At 52.2% G+C, this 26,106-nt stretch overlaps 1 protein-coding gene and 2 long non-coding RNA genes across 4 annotated transcripts; 2 read left to right on the forward strand and 1 right to left on the reverse strand.

The window, feature by feature from the left end:
* Positions 1–9,679: 9,679 nt before the first annotated feature.
* LOC311595645 lies at positions 9,680–12,474 on the forward strand. Of its 2 annotated transcripts, XR_014778516.1 has the most exons (4): positions 9,680–9,981; positions 11,091–11,165; positions 11,636–11,774; positions 12,034–12,474. It is a non-coding gene; the product is annotated as an uncharacterized lncRNA (long non-coding RNA). The 2 variants fall into 2 exon arrangements; XR_014778515.1 differs by having other exon boundaries at positions 11,636–12,474.
* A 127-nt stretch (positions 12,475–12,601) lies between these two features.
* On the reverse strand, positions 12,602–24,716 carry WNT10A (Wnt family member 10A). The gene is made up of 4 exons (XM_084778522.1): positions 24,142–24,716; positions 22,907–23,169; positions 15,646–16,025; positions 12,602–13,582 (listed from the first exon to the last, which is right to left on the reverse strand). The coding sequence occupies exons 1-4, from the start codon at positions 24,252–24,254 to the stop codon at positions 13,085–13,087; spliced, it is 1,254 nt and encodes a 417-aa protein (XP_084634648.1). The 5' UTR covers positions 24,255–24,716; the 3' UTR covers positions 12,602–13,084.
* On the forward strand, positions 23,021–25,723 carry LOC311595644. Its single transcript, XR_014778514.1, has 4 exons — positions 23,021–23,134; positions 23,254–23,360; positions 24,058–24,129; positions 25,260–25,723. It is a non-coding gene; the product is annotated as an uncharacterized lncRNA (long non-coding RNA).
* The last annotated feature ends 383 nt before the right edge of the window (positions 25,724–26,106 follow it).

Below are 26,106 nucleotides of genomic sequence, written 5' to 3' on the forward strand. Positions count from 1 at the left end.
TCCCACCTCATTTCTACAGTACAGCAATTGTCAACATCTCTCTCTGTCTTTTGGGTTTCTAGGCAATGCTGTTGCCCAGATTTGGGTCCCCACGGCCTCGGGAACACATGAAAATCCCTGTGCGTTTTGCTGTGCAGCCGATACATGGAATAATAATTTATCATCGAATGATTAGGTTAGAGGAACACTCGTGTTTTCCATAGTAAGCTCTCGATAAATGGCGACTACCGCTATTAATTCTTTTTGTCTCCCCTCCCGTGTTGTGCTTTGTGTGGCAAGTGCTAAAGCCACAAGTGAATGAATGTTAAGAGGAGATAAAATAAATCTGGCCAGACACCAGCTGGTCGTCACCTCCAACCCCCCTCAGCTCTTCTCAGATCTGGTGTCACTTCAAAGGGCTTGAAGAGGGACATAACTATCTTGTTTCCCCCCCCAAACAGTTACGTATTAACACCACTAAAATAACATACAGAAAAGTGTACAGATCTTAAGGGTGTCTAAGGTTACGCAAAATGAGCACAGTATTCACAGTCATGTCACTTCCTAGCACACGCCGTGTCCCCTTCTGGTGACTCATCGCCAGGGTAACCACTGCCTAGCCTGCTAGTGTAGATTTGTTCTGCCTGCTGCTGTAGGATTTAACTGGAATCCTATCGGGTGCGCCCTTCTGTAGCTTCCAAGATCTCCCTGTGTGGCCTGTCTTTAGAAGGTAGTGGGCCAGGGGAGTCGTCTTTCAAGTGGACAGGCTGCTGACCGGCCTCAGTATCTCCTCCTGCCTCTCTGAGACTGGCTAGTGCTCTCTGCTCCCCTCCTCCTGCTCCTGTGTCCTTCTTCTGCCCATTGGAGGCGAGAAAACACTTTAAATATCTTTTTTTTTCTTCCAGACAGGGTCTCTCTGTGTTAGCCTTGGCTGTCGTGGACTTGCTTTGTAGACCAGGCTAGCCTCGAACTCACAGCAATCCACCTGCCTCTCGAGTGCTGGGATTACAGCCTACAGCCGTGTGCCACCACGACCAGGCACTTTAAATATCTTATTCTCAACTCATCCACTGGGGATGACCATGCCCAGCCACTTTAAATATCTTTTTTTTTTTTAATGTATACAACGTTCTGCCTGCATGTACACCTTCATACCAGAAGAGAGCATCAGATCACATTATAGATGGTGGTAAGGGGCTGGAGAGTTGGCTCAGAGGTTAAGAGCACTGGCTGCTCTTCCAGAGGTCCTGAGTTCAATTTCCAACAACCACATGGTGGCTCACAACCATCTACAATGGGATCTGATGTCCTCTTCTGGAGTGCAGGTGTACATGCAGACTGAACACTGTATATGTAATAAATAAATAAATCTTTTTTAAAAAATAAAAAAAAACAGATGGTTGTGAACCACCATGTGGTTGCTGGGAACTGAACTCAGGACCTCTGGAAGAACAGACAGTGCTCTTAACCACTGAGCCATCTCTCCTTCCCCACTTTAAATATCTTATTCTCAACTCATCCACTGGGGATGACTGATAGGACAGCCATACCCAGCCTCATGAGATCCCAAGTAAGATTTTCTTCCATCTGCTGTGTCCTGTGTGCCTCCGCTCTTCTCCCTACCCCCACTCCACCCCCACCCCACCCCCACCTCCCACCCCCAGCCCGCACCCTCCCCCCCCCACTGCCACCCTGGCCCCACCCCCACCCTCCACCCCCAAGGCCTCATTCTCTTGCTGATGAGCTGGAGGCGGAGGGGGTGCTGCTGCTGTTCCCGCCAGCAGTCTGCTGCTTGCCATAGTCTCCCACCCCATTATACATGACTGCTCAATCTGAGACCCTAAATATATGGAACATCCAAAAGATTCCTGGTGCCATGCAGCTTAGAGGGCATGGCTCAAGAATCTGCAAGTTACACCGGGAGGAGGCTGTGTTGCCTGACAAAACAAAATAGCTTTGCCAAGAAGTCCCATTATACAGATGCCATTAAACCTGTAAGACACTGATGAAAACAGGCCCCCCCAGAAATGTAAATATTCGTACAAATCATGTTCTTTATACGTGTTGAGACCAGCTAGGCATAGTGGTGCGCACGCCTTTAATCCCAGCACTCAGGGAGACAGAGGCAGGCAGATGTCTGTGAGTTCAAGACCAGCCTGCTCTACAAAGTCCATGACAGCCAAGGCTACACAGAGAAACCCTGTCTTGAAAAACCAAAAGTAAATAAATATTTTTTTAAATGTCAAGACCTTAGGAGTCCCACTTAATACAAACCCGAGCGTCTGTGGAGATGAATGAATGAAGTCCTTTTGGTAGAACTGATCCACAGAATAATTGTAAGCTGAGTATGGAGAGATACACCTGCAGCTCCAGGGCTCAGACAACTAACGCAGGAGGCCTGAGAGTTCTTGGCCATCTTGAACTACATAGTGACCTTGCCTTTAAAAAGAATTCTGGGAGACGTGGGCAGGATGAAGAGGTGGCTTATAGGTTAAGAGCACTGGCTGCTCTTGCAGAGGACCCAGGTTCAAGTCCCAGCACCTACATCATGGCTTACAATGTGGGCACTCTAGTTCCAGGGGATCCTGTGCCCGCTTCCAGGCACTCAAGTAGTGCACAGACATAAATGCAGGTAAAACACCCACAAATATAAAGTCTTTCTAATTTAAAAGAAAAATTCCAGGGGAGGCAGGCAAAAGTGTTTGCCTAATGCTACAAGCCTAATGACCTGAGATTGATCCCAAGAACCTACCCAAAGGTTGAAAGAAAGAATCAACTCCACCAAGTTCTTCTCTGACAGAAAGAGAGACAGAGACAGAGATAGAGATAGAGGCAGAGAGAGAGAGAGAGTAAAAGAGAGTGAGAATAAAAATTCTGGGAGATGGGTGCTTTTCCTTCCATATAGCAGATGCACATAGGGAGGTCAAAAAAAGTTATTGTGTCCCAGGTCGTGGGGGTAGTAAGAGATAAAATGAATCCAACCCTGCCCCCCTCCCCCATAGATGGACCACAAAGTCTAGGATCAGCCCAGATCCCCAACAGAAGAGACAGGACATAGAGGTGGCGCATGGGCCACAGGGGATCAGCATTGGAGAACAGCTGCTGACGGGACTGAGGCGGGAGGGACAGCTCGGGGAGTGACACACTGCTGCGTTTCCGTGGAACATTGCGTGCAAGGGAGAAAAGTGAGGATGACCGTGGTAGATGGTGGAGGATCCCAATGGCACACTCCTGCGCCCTGTGTGGGTGTGGGTGTGGCTTGGGAATTCTCTTAGTGTGAGCCTTAGGGGAAATCTGACCCTTGCTCCCCTGACCCCTTGGCAGGGAGGTCACAGTCAAGCCAATGCTCCTCCTCAGAAGCCTGGATCTTTACAAAGCGACCCACAGAGTCATCTAACTTTATAATTCACCTCAGAAGCAGCAACAGCCTGTCAGGGCTGCGGTAGCTCTTTGAGGGACGACAGCTCTTGGACCACAGCGGCTGTGGCCCCCTACCCAGTCTCCTCCTGAGGCAGGACTTGGTTGAAGATTTTCTTTCAGCTCCTATCTACTTCTCTAAATAGATTTAGTTTGTTTGCTTGCTTGCTTTTAAAACAGATTTTCATCTATCCCAGCATGGCCCAGGCTGACCTTGAACTTCTGATCTTCCTACCTCTGCCTCCCAAGTCCTGGCATTTCAGACATGCACCATGATACACAGTTTTGTGTGGTGCTAGAGGTCAAGCCGGGTCCTCAGGTCTGCGGGGCAAACACTCTACCAACTGAGTGACAACTCCAGCCCGGGCGCCTGATTCTTGAGTCTTCCTGTCAATTCTAGGAGTCACTCAACGTCATTCAGGTTGTTCTTCCTTCTTCCTTGTAAGTGAATCAGAGTCTGTCTCCGCTGTCTGCAATTAAGAGCCTTAATTAGTACAAAGATCTATTGGAATCATCAGTGAGAGGAAATGGCATGCACTTTATGGAAGAGGAAAGCAGAAAGTTCTAATGGAGATGAGCTGACAAGGAAGAAAAGGAAGGGGCAGTTGTAATGTCTGAGGAGGAGTCTAGAGAGTGTTGACCTTGGGAGTAGGAGGACCAGTGATTTAAACACAGAAAACAGGTAGGAAAGTCCAAGGTGATAGCAATTGTGAGACTGGATAGCTGGGAAGATGATGTCGCAAAGAGAAGCCATTTACAGGAGGAAGTACCTGGCTTGAAGAAGATAGGCACTAATTTATTCATCAAATATTAAGAGTCTGTTGAATACTAGGGACTGAGAGGCATTAAAAAAAGGAAAAAAGAGCAAGCTGGGCACCATGCCTGGGAGGCAGAGGCAGGCAGATCTCTGTGAGTTCGAGGCCAGCCTGATCTACACAGTGAGTCCAGGACAGACAAGGCTACACAGAGAAACCCTGTCTCAAAAAACAAAACAACAACAACAACAACAAAGAGGGGGGGGGGGAAGGACTCAGTTTTTGATGAACAAATACACACCTAAATAGTGAATCTGCATTAATAAAGCTTGCTTTGGAGAGCTATGCACCCATCACAAACTATCTGGCTGGCAGGTAGAACTTTAAAAAAGATCTTAAGAAGGACAGTTGGGCGAAAGGCAGAGATTAGCAATTATTTCCATAGATGTTCATTTATTCAACCACATTTATTGAGCCTCTACTATGTACTCAGTTAGAAACACAGACCCTACAAGCATGCACACACAAACAAAAGGGAGTCCAAGCTTTTGTGGAATTTTCAGCAAAGAGGGAAAGCCAGGCAATAAGTAGTTAACTGTGAAGGACTCGGTATGAAATGTCAGCAAAATGAAGGCCTCTATGACACCTGAGTTTTCAATACAAAGGTCTGGAAAAGCTGATGTCACTTACCAAATGGAAAGGATTAAGGAATTTCCCAAAAGCTCCGAAAGAGAACGGAATTGTTTTCAGCCTTTGCCCCCTTTATTTTTGAATCATTTCATACAAAAGTCGTGACATAGGTGGGACCCAGCCACGTGTGGCATCCATGTTGTAGGCAAAGGGGACACCGTGGGAGAGCAAAAGTTCTCCACATTCAACATGGAGGAACATAACGTCTGAAAGGGAAGTGGATGAAGCCTCAGTGGCAAGAAGAAAAAATGCAAAAGGGAAAAAAGAGAAAATGAAGACAAACTGTGTTCTGAGGGTGAATTAAAGGTGAAGCCATTGTTTTCTGCATGCGTCAGTGATGATCAATAGATCGTCTGCGTGGATAGATGATAGACAGACAGACACAGAGATAATTGTTTATATAATAAAGCATATTTCCTAACACTGTCCACCGAGAGTTCTGGAGGCAATGGTACCTGAAGAAGAGTGAGCTTATCTGGAATGCAAATATCAGTTTCATCTTCCATCAAGAGATATAAAGGTTGCTTGTCAAAATGGCTGGGGCAGAGAAAATACCAGGCCATAAAACAAGGAAGTGCTCAATGAATTTACAGAAACAGAAGCTAGCTTGGCAGATGGAGCAAGTTGAGGGAATTTTAAGCATCAGAATAAATAACGGGGCAATGAGGGAAAAATGTAACATCTGCAGTATTGTTACCAAAGATGCAAAACCCACATCTAACCACGAAGAAACAACAGACAAATCTACAATGCAACGTGCCTGTAATCTTCTAAATTGTCCGGGTCATGAAAGTCACACTTTGTAATTATGTCAGATGGAAAGACACTAGAAAGACAAATTCAATATGATGAATAATTCTGGACTAGATCCTTTGTTACAAACCGTAGCATTGGCCCAAATGACGGAAGTCTAATAAGGGCTGGGAGTTGGGCAGCATTGATGCAGCAATGCTCAATTTCCTGACTGGCAGCACTGAATCAGGTTAGAAGGAGACTGTCTATTTGTAGAACACATACCCTAAAGCACCAGGGATAAGGTTACATGTGGGCAGCCTTGTTCGCGTGGCTCAGGAATAAGGCGAGCGTTCCCTGCGCAACTGTTCTAACATTTCTGTATCTTTCAGATGATTTCCAAAGGCAAATGTAGGGCTGGCAATGTAGCTCAGCGGTAAAGCCCTCACCTAGTGTTTGTAAAATTTCTGGATTCAATCCCCAGTGTCTGGAGAGTGCGGGCCCACAAAGGAGTAAACAATCCCAGAGTCAGAGAAGGGTGAGAGGAAAGCCAGGCAGAATGACACCCAAACCACCTAAAGGGTCACAAGAGAGGGAACGTGAAGAACAAGAAGAAAGTATTAAGACTTTTGGCCAATGTTCTGCGCTGTCCATTGTGGCAGCATCTTCATCCTTAAGTCTTCCAATGGGAAATAATAATTCCATGATCCCACCCACAGACAACACTGGGTACATACACACGTAAGTACTGTCTTAGGATTCTCCTGCTGGGAAGCCGCACCAGGACCATGGCGACTTTTATGAAGGAAAACATTTGACTGGGGCTGGCTTACAGTTCAGAGGATTAGCCCATTATCCTCATGGCTCAAAGCAAGGCGGCCAAGCAGGCAGACACGGTGCTGGAGAAGGAGCTGAGAGTTTCTACATCCTGACCCACAAGCAGCAGGGATGGGGGTGGGGATGGCGTGACTGAGTTTCTGAAACCTCAAAGCCCACCTCTAGCAGCACCCTTCCTCTTCCAACAAGGCCATGCCTCCATCAAACAACCACAAGGACCTTTCTAACAACTCCTTGGTTTGGGTTTCTATAACATTGGACACCTGTTCCCATTACAAACTATTAGGATTTGGGGGAGTTGGCTGATTGTTTTTTTAGTTTTGCTAGGTATAATGCGGTGACACACATCTTTAATCGCAACAGTAAGGAGTTCAAGGCCAGCCTGAAATACAGAATGAGTTCCAAGATATACAGGGCTACACAGAGAAATGTTGTCTCAAAAACCAAAAACAAAGAAACAAAAAAAACCCTACATACACACAAAAAAATAGATTTATTTTCTGCATATAAGTATTTTGACTGCGTGTATGTATGTATACCATGTGCGTGCCTGTGGCCCACAAAGGCCAAAAGAGGGTGTCAGATCCCCTGGAACTGGATTTACAGATGACTGTGAACCATTACGTGAGCTCTGGGAACTGAACCTATGTCCTCTGCAAGAGCAGCAAGTGTTCTTAACTGTTGAGCCATCTTTTTAGTCCCACAAACTTTTGTTTGTTTGTTTGTTTTTTAAGAAAATCTTTTGTTTGTTTTTTGAGACAGGGTTTCTCTGTGTAGCCTTGGCTGTCCTGGACTCCCTTCGTAAACCAGGCTGGCCTTGAACTCACAGAGACCCGCCTGCCTCTGCCTCCCGGGTGCTGGGATTAAAGGAGTGTGCCACCACGCCTGGCAGAAAATCCTAATAACATAATCATACTCATTCTTCCTAGAAGGTCTGGTCTCCCAATTCCTAGTTTTACAAAGACTCTTTCCAAAGTTTGGTTTTGGTTTTTCATTTTTCGAGGGTTTTTCTCTGTACCCCTGGCTGTCCTAGAACTCATTCTGTAGACCAGGCTGGTCTCAAACTCACAGACATTCATCTGCCTCTGCCTCCCAAGTGTTGAGATTAAAGATATGTGCCACCATCCCCTCCCCTGCTCAAAAATTTGGTGTATTCTAATAACAAAATATGGGGCTGGAGAGACAGCTCAGTTATTAGGAGCAAGTATTGCTCTTCGAGAGGACCTGAGTTTGGGTCCCAGCATTCATGTTGGGCGGTTCACAACTGCCTCTAACTCCAGCTTTAGGAGACTGAAGCCCTCTTCTGGCGTCCATGGACCACTGCACATACATACAAAACAAAAACAAACAAACAAACAAAAAAACCCAAGGTTCTCTATGTAGCCTTGGCTGGCCTAGAACTCATAGATATCTACTTGCCTCTGCCTCTAGAGTGTTTTAAACTTTTTCAAAAATATGTGATACTCATTTTTGGACCAAAATATTCAGTACGTAAGATTATTACTATGACCAAGTAAAATAGACTTATTTTACATAAATGAAAAATGCAGATAAGTAGTAGACATACTTTAAACCATCTAAACCTCGTCCAAAATAAGCTCTTGAATGCCCTTGTCCGGTTTTCTTACACTAAAAGGCGACCTTGCTCCGTGCTTTCTTTTGTTAATGAATCCTTCTCCAATGGAGAGCAAATATGAAATCACTAAATCAGCCACTAAATATACTTCAACCATCTCATGTTTAAAGGATACTGCAAGGAATTCCATTGAGCAAATAGGTAGTATTTATGTAACCATATTCCTAATTTAGGACTTTTACATTAAGCAAGAAGTGACCGTGGTGCGGAGAATGACAGGTCGCAGAAACTGAAGTCAGCTTGTGACCTTGTGAGGTTGAGAGAAGCTAGGTCACTAGAATGAATGAGTTTTAGGGTAGGATTTTGGACCGATGCAAGTCAGAGTGTGGGAGTTTCCCCCAGGCATACGACACGGAATGAGTGGAACTGAAGACCAAGGTATTAGGAGCAAAATCCTGGATCCTCTGCCCCAGAGACGCAGGCCGGAAAGCTGGTGCTTCGCCACTCGGAACCGACAGAGGGCGCCATGCCCTCAGTAGTTTGTGGTGGGCGGTTCCCAGCTGCCAACCAGATGTGAGTAGCTGGACTGCAGGAGGCGCGAAGCTTTCTTTACCGCAGGATAGGGAGAGAAGGAATGGCAGGGGACAGGGTGGTGGCAGAACGCTCTAATGTCAGTCCTCTCTCTGCACACCCCCTGATTGCTTTTCATTGCCGGACAAAAAAGAGGGACCCTTCAACCTAAAGAGGGCGCTATTTTTGTGATTTCTACAAAAGAGTTACTTGCCGGCGGCTTCCCTGTGGTTGGCTCAGCAAAGCCAAGCTGGGTCCATCGGTCAGGGCACGGGTCCAGGAGAGACCCACGCGGCAGCCTGCGGTGGAAAAGAGAATAGGCCTTGAACTTTTTGAGTACACACAGCCTTGGATCTCAGACGTTGCAACACAACACACACACACAAGGCTGCAGCTTGAAGTTCCAGATGAGGACCCTGGGGTCAAGGACACTCCCCAGGATCTCACACTCTTGATTTGGTTGCTGTCCCCACTCCCGGCCTCTCCCGGGTCCCTAAGGTAATCCTGCAAGCACAAAGCTGTAATTGGCAGCAGACTGGGCCAGGCAGAGAGGGTGGCACAGGGGCAGGCGAGGGGCTTAATTGCAGGGCAGTGGCTCTCAGTCTGGTCTTCAGCGCTACTGAGAGTGGAGCAAGACAGGCCTCTCAGCCCCACAGGCTCGACATGGAATAGCCGTAAAGGGTTTGGTCGATTGTTGGAAGTCCCCTTCCTTAGACGCTTGGAAATGGAGGCCTGGGGGCTTTGAACCCCAAGAAGGGTACAGGAGGAGGAGGAAGGCACCTCAGAAGAGCTGGAGTAGAGGAGAGGACTGATTCCAAACACCGCCATCCCAACCTCAGAAACCCTGGTTCATCTTGTCGGATACTCCTCCCTAGTTCTGACCATCCTCTGCTCCCCTCTCTGCCTCCCCCCCACCCCCCACCCCACCCTCCGTCACCCCCCTTCTTGTGTCCCCAGGGCGCTCCCACCCTGGGGAAGAATGTGCCCTCCTAGCTCACCCTTGTCATGGTAACGGCACACCCCCACCCCCGCGCACCACAGCAGAGGGGCCTGGCCCCGAGGGCGGCAGAGAAAGGGGAGGGCGGTGGGGGGGAAGCACCTCCCAGGCCCGCGGACACACCTCGGCTGCCCTGGTTGCCACAGCAACCGGGGGCGTTGCGAAGTGCGCAGTCTCCGAACAGCAAAGAGTTCTCTCTTTGGTACCCCTTACTCTAGTTCACCAGCAAAAGACTCTATGGACAGGATCCAGAGAGGAATTCTGGGGTGTCCCAGAATCCGTTCTCTAGCAGCTCAAGGGGAAAAAAAGAGGGGGGGCAGCCTAAGAGTCTCAGAGAGCCTGGCACCTGAAAAGGAATCTCCTTGTCGCCAGCCTTTCCCCCCTCCCCCAACAGAAGCCAAGGCGGGCCGCTGGCAGCAGGAAGCTGGGTAAGGACCAGGAGGTACGCAGGCCCCACAGTGGAGCTGTGATTACAGGGACCTGTCCCTCCCGCCCCCGGCTCCCACTCTCATTAAGTCATTTTTTCCCCTGTTGGAAAGTCCCCGTGCCTTGAGCGCTAGGGATGGGGCGACCGCAGGCAGCTGCTGGCAACCACATGAGAGGGGGGGTTGGAAAGGGAGGAGGGGGGCTGCGACTGGGGCCTGGCCACTCTCCAGAGTGGAAGGCCCCCTACCGGAGGCTAGCTGGGGGCGCACTAATTCAGGAAAAGGAGGGGAGTTCTTGAATGATGCCCTTGACCTTGCTTCTCACCCAGGTACTGTGCAGCTGGCCTTTCCCTTTAGGTCCCCTGCAGCGACTGAAAAGCTTGGTACCATGGTTCTCATGCCACTCCAGGGAGCTGTTTCTCCCTGACCTTTAACCCCAGCACTGTGTCCATCAGTCCATCAGCCGCATTTGCAGTTCGTTCCCTACCTGCCTCCTTTTGAGACATTAGACCCCACGCAGTTCTGCCTAAGAATAATCTAGTGTCCCTCAGGGCAAAGGTGCAGGGGACAAGGGAGGGTTTTTTGTTTTGTTTTGTTTTGTTTCTCCCTCGGAGTGATCTGTTCCCGTTCCAAATTTCACCCTTAGAGATTCCCAAGTTCTCCAGTCCACCTTTGCTCTAAGCTTGCATTAATTTCAGACCATTTCCACTTATTTCCAGCCAGTGCCTTTATTCCCACTGTGCCGGTCAGCCAGTGTGCATAAAGCTCAGTTCAGTGCCTATCTTTCCACATCTCCCTTTAAGGGCCTTTATGGAGTCCCATGGGCCACTCTGCTATTATGGGGCCCACTGATTCTGCCCACTGGCACTCCGTTATAACTCTTTGTCCAGTCCCTTGCCCTGACTCTGGCCCTGCCCTCACTCCAGGCAGCATGTTCTGCAGTGTGTTGCTTCCTTCCGCCTTATTTCCAAAAGTCATCCTATAATGCTCACTCCCCCCAAGCTCTGAAAGGCAGAGGGTGGGCTCAAGGCTAATGCTGTGGTGGATGGTGCTAGCAACAGGACTATGCCTCCACCCTCCAAGTCCCCCAGCACATCTCTCTTCCTCCCTAGGATGGGAGGGAAGAAGGGGGGAACCCAGCCCCTACAGTTCTCTCCAGGATGAACAAGAGGAAAGGAATGAGGCAGGTGTGTCTGTCTGCTTGGGAGAGACTCTCACCCACCTGCCTGTAGGGCTGTTGGGGGGGGGGGGCATGTTCTTCACTGAGGCAGCAGAACTGAGCACCTGAGAGGGCCTCATGCCTCAAGCAATGCCTGCGAGCTGCTGAAACGCAGCTGTTAAAGGGCAGGGAGCTAAGAGCCGTCTGGTGGGCCCAGTCTTCCATCTGGAGGGTCAACAGAGATGCATGGTTGCAGAGTCACCCCCCTCACAGGGGCAAGGAAATATGGCGGGGGTGGGTTGGGGGAGAGAGCTCTGTGTAAACTGACCTTTGGAACAAGACTTTGTCTGTGCCTAGTTATGCTATTAGGTGGTAAATGGAGGCATCCAGCAAGGTCACTAACTGAGCAATAGGCCTGGATGAGGTAGATAAACCTGTGTTCTGCCTGAGATCCCTAGGGTCTGCCAAAGTGAATACAAACATGGATCCAAATTCTAGCTCAGCAGTGTCCCAGGGAGGAGTCTTGACCTGCTAAGTGACACCTTGAGCCAGGGCTCCGGAGGAATAAGGGGCTCAGAGAAGGCTCTCTATCCACCCCCAGCTTTCCTGCTGGGACTCCAGAGGCCAGCTCCAGACGGTGAGTCTGCTGCCCTCCCCCACCACCCTATTCCCAGCCCAGCCGCACCTCCTGGCCCCACCTGCTCCCTGGGGCGCTAAGCTGGGTTGAGCTAGGTCTTGCCCAGGATTACTTCTGTCAGAGTGCCTCCTGTCTCTGCCATCGGTTGCTGCTGGGCACAGCCACTCGTCCTGGCTTGTGGCAAAGGGCTCAGGTACGAAGTGGGCGGTTAGAGTTCTGGCATTAAGGGCTCGGGATCCCTGGGCCCCATTCCTTCCAGGCATTTCTACTGCTGTCATCCAATCCAAGCCTCGGCTCGGTATTAGTCTTAGTCGTAGTCCCCCATCACCTGCTTCCTGGCTATGTCTCATCTCCATTCCAGCCAGATTCCCACACATGTGGGGAATCAGAACACAACTGTTGCCTGCTTAAGATTCTCCGCAGACCCTTCTAAAATAAAACCCAGTTCTTATGGCTGCCCCTTCCTCTGAGGTCTCCTTTTAGCCCTTGACACAAGGCCGCTCTGCCGTTCCTCCAACAGGCGGAGGGCTCACTCCCCGCAGAGCTTTGGGTTCCTTGTAGCCTGTCTGGAAAGCCCTTCCTCGTCTCCGTGTGGCTCTTTCTCACCTTGCAGGTTTCAGCTTGTATATGACAGCTCAGAAGTCTTCCTTGCTGATAGTTTTAGCAGAAAGGGCTCCATTTCCCACAAACCAGCATATACCCAGTGCCCTGCTTGATTTTCCCCACAGCCCATAGCATTGCCTGGAATCACCTTGTGTATGTGTGTTTACTGGTTTATTGTCCACCTCCCTTAGTCAGCCTGTTAACTCCAGAAGCCTTCTCTTTCCCCCCAGAGAGTGCCACAAAGAGCTTGCAAAATAAATATCTGTTAAACGAATGAAGCCTGTGGAGGAAGGGTATCTGGGCCTTCAGAGAACCACGTCACACTGCTTGTGTCCATTTCTTCATTTTAGTGTTCTTCCCTGGTGCCCGTCAGCTTCACCGCGCCGCCTGCCAGTCTTGGGGGAGGGGAAAAAGACGGCAGGAGACAGGCCTACCACACCGTGCTGCTTTGGTGACATGTTATCCTAGGATGTGGGGCTCTCCCCAGCATCACCTCCAGCTGTCTGAGCTAGGAGCAGGAAGAGAGGAACCCATAGAAGAGAGCAGAGCTGTGTCAATCAGATCTGGACTGTCTGGTGATTGCAGACCCCTCAGGGCTGTACGAGCCAACCACCTCTCTCGGGGAGCCAAGGCAGATCGTTGGCGGCAGAAGCCAGGCACCAGGTGGAGAGTCTTTCTTGAGACCCAGGGGAACTTGGGCCCCCCGCTCACTTGCAGACGCTGACCCACTCGGTGATGCGGCATTCTTCGCAGACCACGAAGCAGCACCAGTGGAAACGGCAGTGGCAGCGCTCGCTGCGCGTCTGGCGCAGGATGTTGTGACCGCGGCCACAGCACATGCTGCCGCAGCCGTCGGGGCCCGCGCTGCTCTTATTGCACAGGCGGCCCACAGTGCCTGCCGAGTCCAGGCGCGGCTCGCGCTCACAGAAGTCGGGCGATTTCTCAAAGTACACCAGGTCGGAGTGGCTGGCCCTGCGGCGCAGCCCTTGAGTGCCCGGTGCTGGCGAGGGTGCCCCCGCGGTGCCCGGCTCTAGCTGGCCACCGTTGCGGTTGTGTGGCCGGATGAGCGTGGCTCGGTGGAAGCGGTTGCGAAGCAGCGCCCCCACCGCGCGGAACTCTGGCGTCACCTGCCAGCACGTCTTGAGCTGGCAGCTGCCTGAGGTGCCGTGGCACTTGCACTTTCGCCGCATGTTCTCCATCACCGCCTGCAAAGGGAGGCACCGAGGGGGATGGGGCTGACATCCACTGCCCCAGCCCGCCCACGCACTCCAGCCACAGAGACCGGAAACCCGCTCCCATTGTACAGAAGCAAATACTGAGGACTCAGAACTTTTTCCCGCTCTTCTGCAGCCCTCCCACCAACCTCCTATCCGGCTAGGCCCTGGGGGAATTCCCTCCTTCCTTGTCAGCCTTTTAAACAACTGCGTGGGGGCCCTTGGGCCTGAGGGTTCTTGCTTCCTGAGCCCTGAGGATCCCAGATCTTGAGGGAAATTCCCTCTCCTTTCCTTGGAGTACTGAAGCGCCTGCTTCCCTACATCCCAACCTCAAAGCCTTTGGCCCCCCTCCAGGCAGTGAGTGAAAGAGGCCCCCTTCCACAACTATCCCCCTCATCTGTGCCCTGCAGGTCTTTGCAGGGAGCCTGGGGGGTGGGGTGGGGGGGACAGGAACTAAGGAGACATCCTCCTCCTGTTATACCAACTGGTGCTTACTCTGTTTATACTGGGTGATAACAGGTGACAAAGCGTTCCCTGAGTGCAGAACAGGACCCAGACAGCCAAACTGTGAGCCCCACGGGGGGGGGGGGAGCAGACGAGTTCCTGGGTCTCTAAGAGTGGCCTGCTTGCCACTCACTTGTTCTATAATAGTGTCCTCCCAAAGAACCCCTTAGTGTTGCCCTCACCAGACACCCCCACTGGAAGTTGATCCCCCTCTCTCTCTCTCTCTCTCTCTCTCTCTCTCTCTCTCTCTCTCTCTTTCTCTCTCTCTCTCTCTCTTTCTCTCTCTCTCTCTAAGAAAGCAAGGATATGAGGTCTTCAAAACTGGTCAAGAAGGCCTTAAGTCTCATTTATGTTCTGGGTCTGGGAGGGCTACAGTACAGCCTGCATGCATAGCCTGTGGTGTCAGCATCATGTGGGAACCCATCCTCCCCCCCACCCCCACCCCCACCCCCACCCCCACCCCACCCCACACACACCAAAGCTTCCCTAGGCCAACAGCTCCAGAACATCTGCTTCCCACAGGCTGCAGCCATTAATTAACCAGTTTAACAAGGACAAGGAGGAGGCACTGTAGGTCTGGGCTGGAGTGGTATCAGGAGCTTGGGAAAGGAGCCCCCGCGCACAGGGCATGGCTGGTGGGAGCTGCATGAGACCCCAGGATAAACACGCCTGGGCCTCAGCTCACCTTCACTCTTAAGTCAAGATGGAAATTGCTGACTCCGCTGTGGAGGGTGAAGATGAACTGGAGTAGGCTAAGAGGCCAAGGGCAGAAGAGGATAGCGAGAGAGGAAGCCAGCAACCAGGGAGGGCTGCGCAGCCCCGGAAGGATCTAGAGGAGGCCCCAGTGCAGAACCGCTGGCGCTGGCTGCTGGCTGCCGTTAAAGTGCTGAGAGGCGAGCTCTGTTGCCTGGGGATAGAGCCAGCCTCTCTACCACTTTCCCAACCCAAGCAAGTCTCATAGTCATTCTGTGCTTTGGTTTCCATATCTGAGCACGTGGTTATTAGGAGTGTCAACATCATAGGTACCGCAGCAAGGAGGCTGAGAGCTCAGGACAAATGCCTAACACATAGGAAGGTTTGATAAATTCAATCTATTGTTTCTTTCCTTGCTTCTGTGTTTAAGTGCCCGTGTATGTATTGTTTTTGTTGTTGTTGTTTTAGTGATGTTATTTTACACTAAGGAACTTTAAGGTAATGTGAGCATCCCAGAAAAAGGAAAAAGAAGGTAGGAAGTTGTAACAAAGGCCCTCAGTCTGCAGTCTAACGGGAAGAAGACTGTGGTAGCTCAGGACCTGACTACCAGCCTATTTCTTTCTCTCTTGGTCATCAGAGAAAATAGAGGAGCAAGCTGTTCCAGAGGGGGCCATGCAAAGGCAGTTTCAACCCTGTTTCCCAGGCCCACAGCGGGTGCTCAGCGCACAGTGGTAGGATGGACTCCCAGAGGGCTGTGCGGTTCCTGAGCTTGGAAAACAGAGTGATTCTTAGAAGAGGGAGCTACCCGAGTGGATGTGGAGCCGGCTTAGGAGCTGGGGCTTGAGGGTAACTCTCACCTGCCTGCCAACACGGTTGTTGTGGAGTCTCATGCGTGCATGGATGTCTCTGTGAGGCTCCCGGGAGTCCAGAAAGTCCTTGGAGAAGCGTTCTCCGAAGCCCACATCCGGGCTGCAGCCACCCCACTCCCAGGAGTCCTGCAGGCCTGGGCTGGCAGGAGGCAGGGCAGGGTGTTCTGGGACCCCGTGGCTCAGGCCCTTACCGCGCTGCAAAGCGTCCAGCTGCAGGCGGTGCAGCTTCCGACGGAAGGCCTCTTCGTCCCCGCGCCTGGAGGCGTCACAACCGCAAGCCTTCAGTTTACCCAGGGCGCATGCGTTGGACACAGCGTGTACTACCCCTGCAGCTGCTATGGCGTAGGCGAAGGCACTCTCTCGAAAACCTGCGGGAAGGAGTTGGAGAGAGGGCTCAGCGGTTAAGAGCACTTGGCTGCTCTTCCACAGGACCAGTGTTCAATTCCTGGCACACAAATGACAGCTTGCAACTATCTGAACTCTAGTTCCGCAGGATCTGACACCTTCACACAGACATACAAAAAGTAAAATACCAGTACATATAAAAGATAATAAATCATTAAGGAAAAAGAAAATCTGTGGCAAGAGACCAGGAAAAAACAAACAAACAAACAAACCAAGGGGTATGTGTGCTAGGGATACAGTTGACCAATAGGTGGCTTACTAGCAGTCTGTGAGATTCAGTCCCTGGGGCAGGAAGTGGAGAGACAGAAAGGGTGGGATTACACCCTCTTTCCATTTTCATTAACACCTCCTTAGCAAGCTTGGAATTTATATGTCTAGATCTCTCCTCCAGGGCAGAAAGTGCCTGGCAAACACATTCTTTTTCAGATTAGACACTTAATCTATTACCTTTCACGGTGATATCTGCCATTTTTAAATAGCCTAGGGGAAAGAGGGTGAAGTTTAAGCCAAAGAATGAATTACAAGTGATGGAATGCCAGACCCCAGGAGATGCCAATGCACAGGAGGATAAGACCAAATCATCTGCCTTTAATGTACCCTACCCCAGATTGTGAGCTGCTTGCTGTATGCTCACTTCAGGCCCAGCCTGGAACACACACCCCTGCCCCTCACCCCAATGGTTTTTATCCTGGTCCACAGAACATGGTTGAAAGCAGAAGTGAGTACCCTCTCCTACCCTGGCCCCCTTGCCTATGTCCTGTCTTGGTCTGCTGGAAACATCTGAAATGTTGGTGCAGGTGAAACCAATGTCCTAAGTGGCATCTGGCATGTCATCGCAGGGCTGCAAACTGAATGGGAAGACAGGTAGATTCTGGTTTTCATTAGAGGGTTAGAGGGCAAAAGAATTCTCTCTGATTGAGAACACAGGGCCCTGAGATGTGCTAGCCTGGCCCAGTGCCTGTTTGGGGCCAGTGCTTTCCTTTTGGGCACACTAGCCCGAGCCATGTCTTGAGAGGGTCCTCCTGGACCTGAACCAGGGGAGACCACTCAAAGAGGAAGGTCCAGCTCTCAGAGCTGCATGCTACTGCCTGCTTAGTCTCCACTGAGAAAGGACAAGCTAGAAGCAGCTTTCAGAGCAAGGCTGTAGCTAGTCTCTGGACCCTGGAGAGGACAGGCAATGAGAGAAGCCAGGAAGAAAAACCCCCACAAAAGGTGAGAATCTACCACCTGTGCCACGGATCCCTCCCTGTGGAAGAAACCCAGAATGTGGCAGGAGGGGTGAGGACCCTGGAAAATATTCAGAGAGTCCCAAGAAATGACAAAATACTCTTGCCCCAGCATCAAAGACTGGGAGGACATGCTTTCAGAGGCCTTACAAGCTCTAGAGAGCTATCTGGGACTGGGCAGAACCAAACCCCTCTCCCATTCCTGCTCTAAGCCTCACCGGCTGCACCATAAGCTATATCCTTTTCTTGCCAAGACAAATTATAATAATGATCCCAAGGGCTGTTTAGCAGCTAAGATCTGATTTCTGCAATCATATCGCCAGGGTTTCAAATCTTGGCTCTTCTGCTGGCCAGCTGTTAATATGACCTTGGTCAAGCGGCTTAATCTTCTTGTGCCTCAGTTTCCTTCTCTGCAAACAGATGTTGTTATTATCTAGCCAATTGTTGTTCCAAGAATTGAACGAGTTATTAAATTTGAAGTGCTTGGAGTGATGTCTTAACCATAGTAATCACTACATAAACATTGCTGCTATTGAGAAGTTCTTCTTGCTGTCTGATCTCGTTCAAGTTTGCTACATTTTTCACATCATTTTTTTTTTGCTTGTTTGTTTGTTTTACCCTGATCAAAGACAGAGCCTGGAAGCTCACGACCCACGTCTAAAACAAATCGTTTGGATTAGTGAAAGCCTACGAAATAGATTCCCCCTCTTCATGGGTCTCTTTCTAGCTCATGACATCCTGGTAACAGGAGCCTCACTAGGAGGACCAGACAGGAGGAGATGAAGATTGATCTGTTGCCTTCAAAGAGGATGCTAGGACTTGGCACAGGCTTGGTGGGGGTGGGGGGGGGAGAGCAGAAACTGCTGTGAGCTGGAGGAGCCTAAGGGTAAAGGGTAGACCCAAAACTCCAGGACATGCACCCTGCACTTATCCCCTGCCTTTTATCTTTCAAGCTCTAAGCATGCTGGCAGAGTCATTATCCTGCCTGCTTTAGGACACATGGCAATACTCAGACCTCTAGAGAGACAGCCTAGACTTCATCCTCATTCCCCCCTCCCCAACACACACACACACACACACACACACACACACACACACACAGAGTACAACAAACTGGGAAATCCCAAGGTCACAGATGATGGAGCTGAGCCCCCTCTTAACTCTCCCAGCTCCCAGGGCCACCGAATGCTGAGGGACATGAGCTCTACCGAATCCTCCCGCTAAGAAAGAAACCCATATATCCTTAATTTCCGTTTCTATAACTCTGTACATACTTGGCATCAAGTCTAGAGGGATATTCAGGGGGGCAACTACATCTTCAAGGTTTTGTCATGGTTAAGAGAGGCATGGAAGAATCTGGGGTGGTGAGGGGAAGAAAGGGGGGGGGAGTGTAACTCACAAACTTAGAGAACCTCTACCCCATGCCGGTTAAGATGCCTTCCCTACACCACTTCATGTTTCTGACAGCTCTCACAGCCACAGTGTAGAGGGGAGCAGGGCATGCATGGTCATCCTTTGCTCTAAGCATCCATGCTCAGAGAAGTCCTGCCCACTGGGCCTGCCCCAGCTCCCATTCAGGGCCCCAGTTTCGGTCTTGGCCCCAACTGTCTGGGGCAGATGCAGGCACTGTGCCATCTGGCCAGCTGGAGGGGGGAAAGGGTGGGGCCATGGCCAGCTGGGCTGCCCGGAGCTTGGGGTGGGGGTGGGGGGGCTTGTTAAGATGCACAATTAGCCGCCCTGCCTTTGATCTGAGACAGAGACTGCCAGCATCTAAGTGGAGTCAGCTGCTACTATAGGCTGCAGCCAACCGGCCAGGAAGGGGGCCGAGGGAGTAAGTTTGGAGGACGGAGGAGTATGAAGGGAAGATGATTTAGGGGCCAGTGGGAACAAGGAGGGGCCAGGACAGCGTAAGCTCTGCCCATTCAAGTCAAAGAGGGAAGAGGAAAGAAAAGAGGTCTGGTCGCCATTCACTCCTTGCAAATAATCTATGCATGCTCCTAAAGGGGGAAGAGAGAGAGAGAGAGAGAGAGAGAGAGAGAGAGAGAGAGAGAGAGGGGATGCGTTCATACCAACATAGGTGTGTGCGCTTCACTTCTTGGAGTACTTGCAGTACACGTGTGCATTGCTCCAGCTCACCTCTGGGTACATGGTGGGCATTCATATTGGCCTCGTAGGCAGTATAGGAGAGGATTAGGCACTTTAAAGTCAGGTAGACTGAGTAGAGTCCTGGCTTTCTCGCTCATTTATAGTCTGTATGACTGATGGCATATCTCTTAGCTTCACTTGTAAAGGTAGTAATGAGACCTAACAAGTGGGGACCATTTGAGGACCCTAAAACATGGGTCCAATATCTTGGTACAATGCCCAACACATATGAAATGCTTAATACATGTTGGGTAATTTATTGGGATGTCATCAGAATACAAGGGCTTTGATGACCCTGAGATATGATTATCTGTGCCTTCGTTTCTCTGAGTGCCACTACATTTTCCCAAAGGCTGACCGCCTGCTCTTAAAACCATGACTCTCTGAAACAATGGGGAGAGAAAGAACCATTGCAACACAGACTATGGCTACTTAAACTGCTGGGCTTTCCTGGGCAGGGATCCTGGCTGGCTGTGGGGCCTCAGGCCCCTTCTTTCCATCCATTCCAAATAGCCTTACCGGAAGCAGCTCCCTGGACCACCCTATCCTCACCTGGTCCCTCTGGTCTCTCATTCCTGGCACACCAGAACTTAAGCCCAGTCCCCGCTGCCACCATGTCCTTCCTCAAATCTCCTTTTTATTACCTCCGAAGGGACAGATAGAGGGGTTCTCTGTTCATCCACTGGTTCATAGTATAAGATTCAGTTGAGGGTTACCAGAACCCTTGACACTAGGACGTTGTTGCCCTTGGGGATGTGCCAAGAAGCTAGTACCATTTTAGGGCCCTCTTACAATGTTTTCCCCTGACTCTGTCAAGGCCCTTGGAGACTCCCCGTGCCTGTCCCCTACTTTCCCTCTGCTTTGCAGTGTCTCTCTTTGGCTAGGTAAGGCCTAGTTACATCCTCAGGTTTGTCCCTCTTTGTATCTTTTCTCTCTTTCCTTCTTCAAACTCTCAACCTATCTCTGGGAAGTTTTCAGGAGGATAGTGTGGCAGTAACGGCAGTGCCATAGAAAAGCCTAAGGAACCCACCCACCCACCCACCCTCAGCAGTCCCTGGAATTATTAATGGCAGCCTTCTTAGCAGGCTGGATCAGAGGGTCCTGCCCCTGATAGTATATTGGGGTGTGTGTGTCTGTCTGTGTGTGTGTGTGTGTGTGTGTGTGTGTGTGTGTGTGTGTGTGTGTGTGTGTAGAGCCAGGTCAACAGGCTCTCTATAATGATCAGAATGAGATAGAGGAAGGACCCACAGAGCCAGGGGCTGGCCGCCACCAAGAGTTGGCTGGTGGGGTTCAAATTTAGTTAATTAGTCCTAGAGAAGAGGACCAAAATGTACTAGAAAATGAGCCCGGAAGGAGAAGGAGGGTGGACCTAACCAGATATGAAGGCAGGCTCAGTCGCAGTGGTGAGGCAAAAGGGGTTGGGAGGATGGCAATTGTCTTTCCAAAAGCCCAGAGCCGTCCCCACTAAGGAGGGAGAGGTAGAAATGAGGTGTTGCAACGGATAAGGGGGGGGGGGGGGGAGCAGAAGCCACCGAGGTAGGGCGGGGTTCCTAGGCCTAGCGAAGGAACCCAGCCCCACTGGCTGGTGGAGTCCAGGAGCCACAGCCCCGCCCCCTCTCAGCACTGGGTGCCGCCCCGCCCTGGCTAGCCCTGGCAAGTCTCCCCCTCCACCCCTAACCTCTCTCCCCAGCGTCCCCCCCCCCCCAGCTCACCTCCCGCTTATTAAACTACAGGTGAACCCAGAGCACCTGGCCCCGCGCCAAACCCGCGCGGCTCTATCGTTCCAAACTCGCCCCTAACCTTCAAAGACCTTAGGTGGCAGCGGCCTGACTGGGACCCTATCAGGGACGCCTGCCTAGATTCATACTAGAGAGATCAGGGCTAGTGGGGGGGACACTGAGGCCAAGGAGAGAAGTGAAGAGTTCGCTCCGGCTAGCCTCTCTGGTGATGGCAAGGGAAAGACCCTTAAAGCCTGCCCGAACCGCCAGTGTGCAGAAACTGAAGCAGCAGCCCAGGAAGAAATGCAGCATACGTGACCTAGCAACCCGAGGGTGGCAGAGGGTGGTTCGGAGGCGGTGAGCACCGGCCTAGCCCAGCCAAAGCCTGGAAGATGCTGAGACCTGTCCGCCACTTGGTGTCAGCGAGCAGCGCGGGTGGTGAGGGGTGGGTGATATCTTGCAGAGGGAGTGGAGCAGGCCTGTGGGGGCGGGGGGGGGCGGGAAAGGGGATCACATGCGGCACCCCCCCCCCCAGCTAGCAAGAAGGGATGGTGATATGATTGTGCGGGGCGGGAGAGACGCGAGCGGGAGCAAGAAAGGAGGGCGGGAGTGCTCTCAGAGAGCAGCGCGGAGCAGTCTGCCGCGGCCCGCGGGGATTAGTTAGCGGCTGCATGCCGCCACACGCGTCGGGCTGGGCTCGGCCGGGTAGAAACAGCGCCCCAGGCGCGCGGGGGAGGCAGGAGGGAGCGCGCAGGGGCGGGGCAGCGGCCTGGGGTTGAGCAGAGGGAGGCTGAGGTGGCCCCTAACTTGGAGGCCCAAGGGGTGCAAACCCCAAGGGGTCTTACTGGAAAGGGAAAAACCTGATTAGATTCTTTCTGAAGTTGGGTCCATTAACGCCTTGCTCCCCGCAGATGCCCGAGGCACTAAGTCTATATACTCTTCCTCCTCCTCCTCCTCTTCCTCCTCCTCCTCCTCCTCTTCCTCCTCCTCCTCCTCCTCCACTACCAACTAGAGTCTCTCTAACGCTAAGAAGCCAGGGCTACTAGGTCCCCACGCTGTCCTGACAAGTTGCTGAGAGAAGAAAACCCACCTAGACAAATCCAAGCAGCAATCTTGCCCCAGAGACCTGATTCAAGGCCTCAGCTAGGTGGTGAGTGGGAGTTGAAGCAAGTGACAAACTACCTGCCTCCCACAGCTTAACCGTTCTAGAGATTGTCTAGGTGGGCCCGGGTCATCCAGAAGTTGGGGAGAAAGGACAGGCTTTCTCAGAGCACTGCACTGCATGGGGGGGGGGGGACCGCAGGGGAAGGGGAAACTGGGACCTGTTGACAAGGCTGTTAAGCTTGTCCGACAACAGATCAGTGTTCTGATTCAGAGAGGGTTTGCAGGGGGCCCGGTGAGAATGACACACAGACTGGGACCCTTAAGGTCCCTTAAGGTCGCTTGCTAACTCCGTAAAGGGTAATTGAGGAAGGTGCTAAGGGTATGCTCTGGGTTGGATCATGAGCTACGTAACAGAGAGGGACAAGCCAGCAGTCTAAATCTCAGCCGTGGAACCTGCCACCCCCAATCAGAGGCGCTTCTGGCCCATGTTTCGGGGGGGGGCGGGGGCCCAATTCCGGATACTTTTCTGAGACCAGAAAGCAACACGGTTTGCAGATAGAGGGATCTAAGAAGCTATCACCTTGAGAGTTCACTAGGGATAAGCTAGCAGTTATGGGGCACGGGTTCTGAGTGGGAAGGAGGGGCAGCTACCTCTGCTGAAGATGGGGCTCTCGTAGGGGACTTTGTTCCGAGTCTCCAGGCTGGAACAGTTCCAGCGCTGGTCCCGGAACTGATGCTGGCACTCGTGGATGGCGATCTGGATGCCCTGGATAGCAGAGGCGGCCACGTCAGGGTGACGCACGCACACCTCCATCTGCCGCCGGCTCAGGCCGGGCAATGTCAGGCACACGGTGTTGGCGTTGAGCACAGGCTCTGGGGGTAGGCGGAGGCCCAGGATGTCGTTGGGTGCTGACCTGCAGGCATATGGGGTGGGGTGGATAAGCATTTTGTTGGGAGGCTGTGAGGGCCTGTTTAATAACACACACTCTGTCCTACAGGCCATAATCATTCTACCCCCAACTCCTGGTTCTTAAAGTTGGGCCCAGGAATGCATGCCTCTCCTCATCCACTCCAATATGACCCACCCAGCTGCACACCCATGGAGGTAAATGCACATACTCAGTACTTTAGTTCATCCCCAGGTACAGATGCCTCAAAGGGTGCCCCCGGGAGCCTACCCCAAAGCAGTGTTTCAGCAACTGGCATTTCTTCACACACACCTCTGCACACATGATAGTGGAAGCAGAAACCCAGAGCCCTTGACACTTACACACTTCATCAGACGGTTACAGATACACACCCACAGAGGCACACTCACACATACGCTTGTCCTAACACACTGGCCCATAAGCTCTAGCACGTGTATATTTATGCAAACTGCTGGTTGCCCAACCCAGCTTCACACACACACACACACACACACACACACACACACACACACGCTTTTAACATCAGTCTCTCACTTGACCCCCACCCGAAATGGGGAACCCCCCTCCAAACCCTCTGTTCTTGCTCCTGGCTAGGATGAATTGCAAGGTGGAATGAGGCAATTTGAACTTATTCTTGGAATGGGGGTGCATTGCCCCCAGGGTGGAAAAAACTCCTAATTGGCATTTATTTCACCCCCCTCTCCCAATACCTACCTCCTGAACTAGTTACCATCACTCACCTGGGCACTTCCCTATCTCGACCTGGACTGCCCATATTCCTGTCACCAGTCCAACCTCTTCCTTGGAGGTAGCTCACTATCTTTGATTGGACACCAGCGCTTTTCTGTGACCCTTTCTCCCCGCTCATTCCAGGATCCCTTCCCCGGCAAGAGCACCCCAGCAGGGCCCCGGGGGTCCTAGCTCTTCAAGAGGGCGGAGCATGAGGTGAGGGCTCACCTGGGCACAGCGGCAGCCAGCAGCAGTAGGAAGAACAGGAGCGCCCAGAGCTCAGGCCGCGGCTGGGGCCCGGGTGGAAGCCGCAGCCAGGGGCGAGGGTGGGCGCTGCCCATGGCGCGCGGGCCGTGACAGGCCGGGAGTAGGGGGCTCACAGCCCAGTAGGACTGGTAAACCAGGGTCGCCGGCGCATGATCGGCAGGGGTGGGGCGGCTGCGACACACAGCTCCTACTCAGGTCACGGCTCCCGCAGCAGAAGGCGCCCGCCTCCCCGCTCCATGGGGCAGCGCCCCCGGGCACCGCCCTCGGGGGGGTGGATGGGGAGCGGGCGAACCGGGCACCTCCTGGCACTGGGGTCCAGGGAATTTCCCGAGGGCCCCTTGCGACAACTCCTGGTGCCTCTATAGGGTAAGGGGGGCCCCCCGGAGGAACAGCGAGCTGGGGACTTGAAGCTGAGGTGCTGGGGAGCACCCCCCCACCCCCAGCGCTGCGCTGCGAGCCTGCGCTCCCCAGGGTGTACGAGGCGGGCGCGGTGGGGGCGGTACTGTCTGGCCCAGCCCCACCGCCTGGAGAGTGACTGTCCTGGCTCGGGAGTTCTGCTCCCCCCTCCATGTGGTGTCTTTGGGTTCTACCCCAAGTGACGTCACGACAAGGGTGGCGAGCTCGGGTCCCCAGGCCACTGAGTCCACTTAGGACTGGCGCGCGGTGAGGGGGGGGGCGGGTAAAGGGCGGAAGGGAGCGCGTGCAGAGGGTGAAGGAAAGAGAAGTTACTGGCGTCTTGACTATTGGCACCCAAAACACCCGGAGATGTCGGGCACTGGTCTGAGTGTTAACCTGAGCTGTGTGTGCCTCGCTGAAGCTGAGACACAGCTGCAGGGGAGTGTCCCACCCATACCTCAGCACACACCTGCGGGGGCTGGAGGGGAGAAGCTGGGGCCCCTCCGTTTTTTGCCTTTCTGCTTCAGGAGGGACTTCCCCCAGCTTGCCTAGAGAGACAGGGGTGTGTGTGTGTGTGTGTGTGTGTGTGTGTGTGTGTGTGTGTGTGTGTGTGTGTGTGTTACCCAGGAAGGGGTTTAGCAGCATCTGACTTTTCTTCTGCTTTGCTCTCTGACCTTCCACAGGTGCACCTGGAGTTGCCCTCTGCCCCTTTATGAAATGAGTAACGGGGCCCACCTCATACAGTCAGTGTGCTGCCGAAGGCAAAAGGATCAGAACTCTAGTAAATGCTTTTTTGGGGACCTAGGTGCCTTGGGATGCCTCTAACTGGGAGCAGGTAACAGAGAACCTTCTAATTCAGGAGTGTGCAGTCAGAACATTTTAGTAGCACCTCCCGCTTCCTTTTATTTCACAAGAAAATACGGAGGCCCAGAGAGGGTCATGTAATGTATAACAGCAAACGGCTAAAGATCTAACCTGGATTTCGTTGCCCTGACTCCCACCACACTAGCTGTGCTCCCTACACTAAGAGCAGCTCCTTGTTGGCCAGGGATGCTTTGAGATGTGCCCTGGCCCTGGTCCTGGTCTTATACAGGCTGTCTAAATGCTCCTCTGGGCTCCTTTGCTTCCCTCACACCCCTGGTTGAACACTAGTCCCCTGCTCTGTGTAGAGCCTGTGTCTGTGACCATGGAAAGGGCTCTGACTGGTCCTGCTTCTTATCTGGGTCCAGACAGTGAGTCTGACTCCTGTCGTGTCCTCCAAATCATCCTCTGTGAAATGGGCACAAGCCTCCTATTTATTCTACGCACCCACATCCCTCATGTGCCATGGCCCCCTCTCTGAAGAGAGCCCCCTCCTGGCTTAAGAACAAAACTGTCATAGCCTCTGGGCCCAGAGACAGAAGGGCCCCATTCCAGGAACTGACCTTCCTTGGAGAATTAGAAAGGAGGTGCCTTTCTTGCCCCCAAGACTGTCAGGTGGTGGGGGTGGCCTGAAGGGCTGCAGGCTGGTGAGTGACACACTCCTCCTCC

Source organism: Acomys minous (assembly GCF_964271855.1).
Source record: "Acomys minous genome assembly, chromosome: 4".
NCBI classification, from domain to species: Eukaryota; Metazoa; Chordata; class Mammalia; order Rodentia; family Muridae; genus Acomys; species Acomys minous.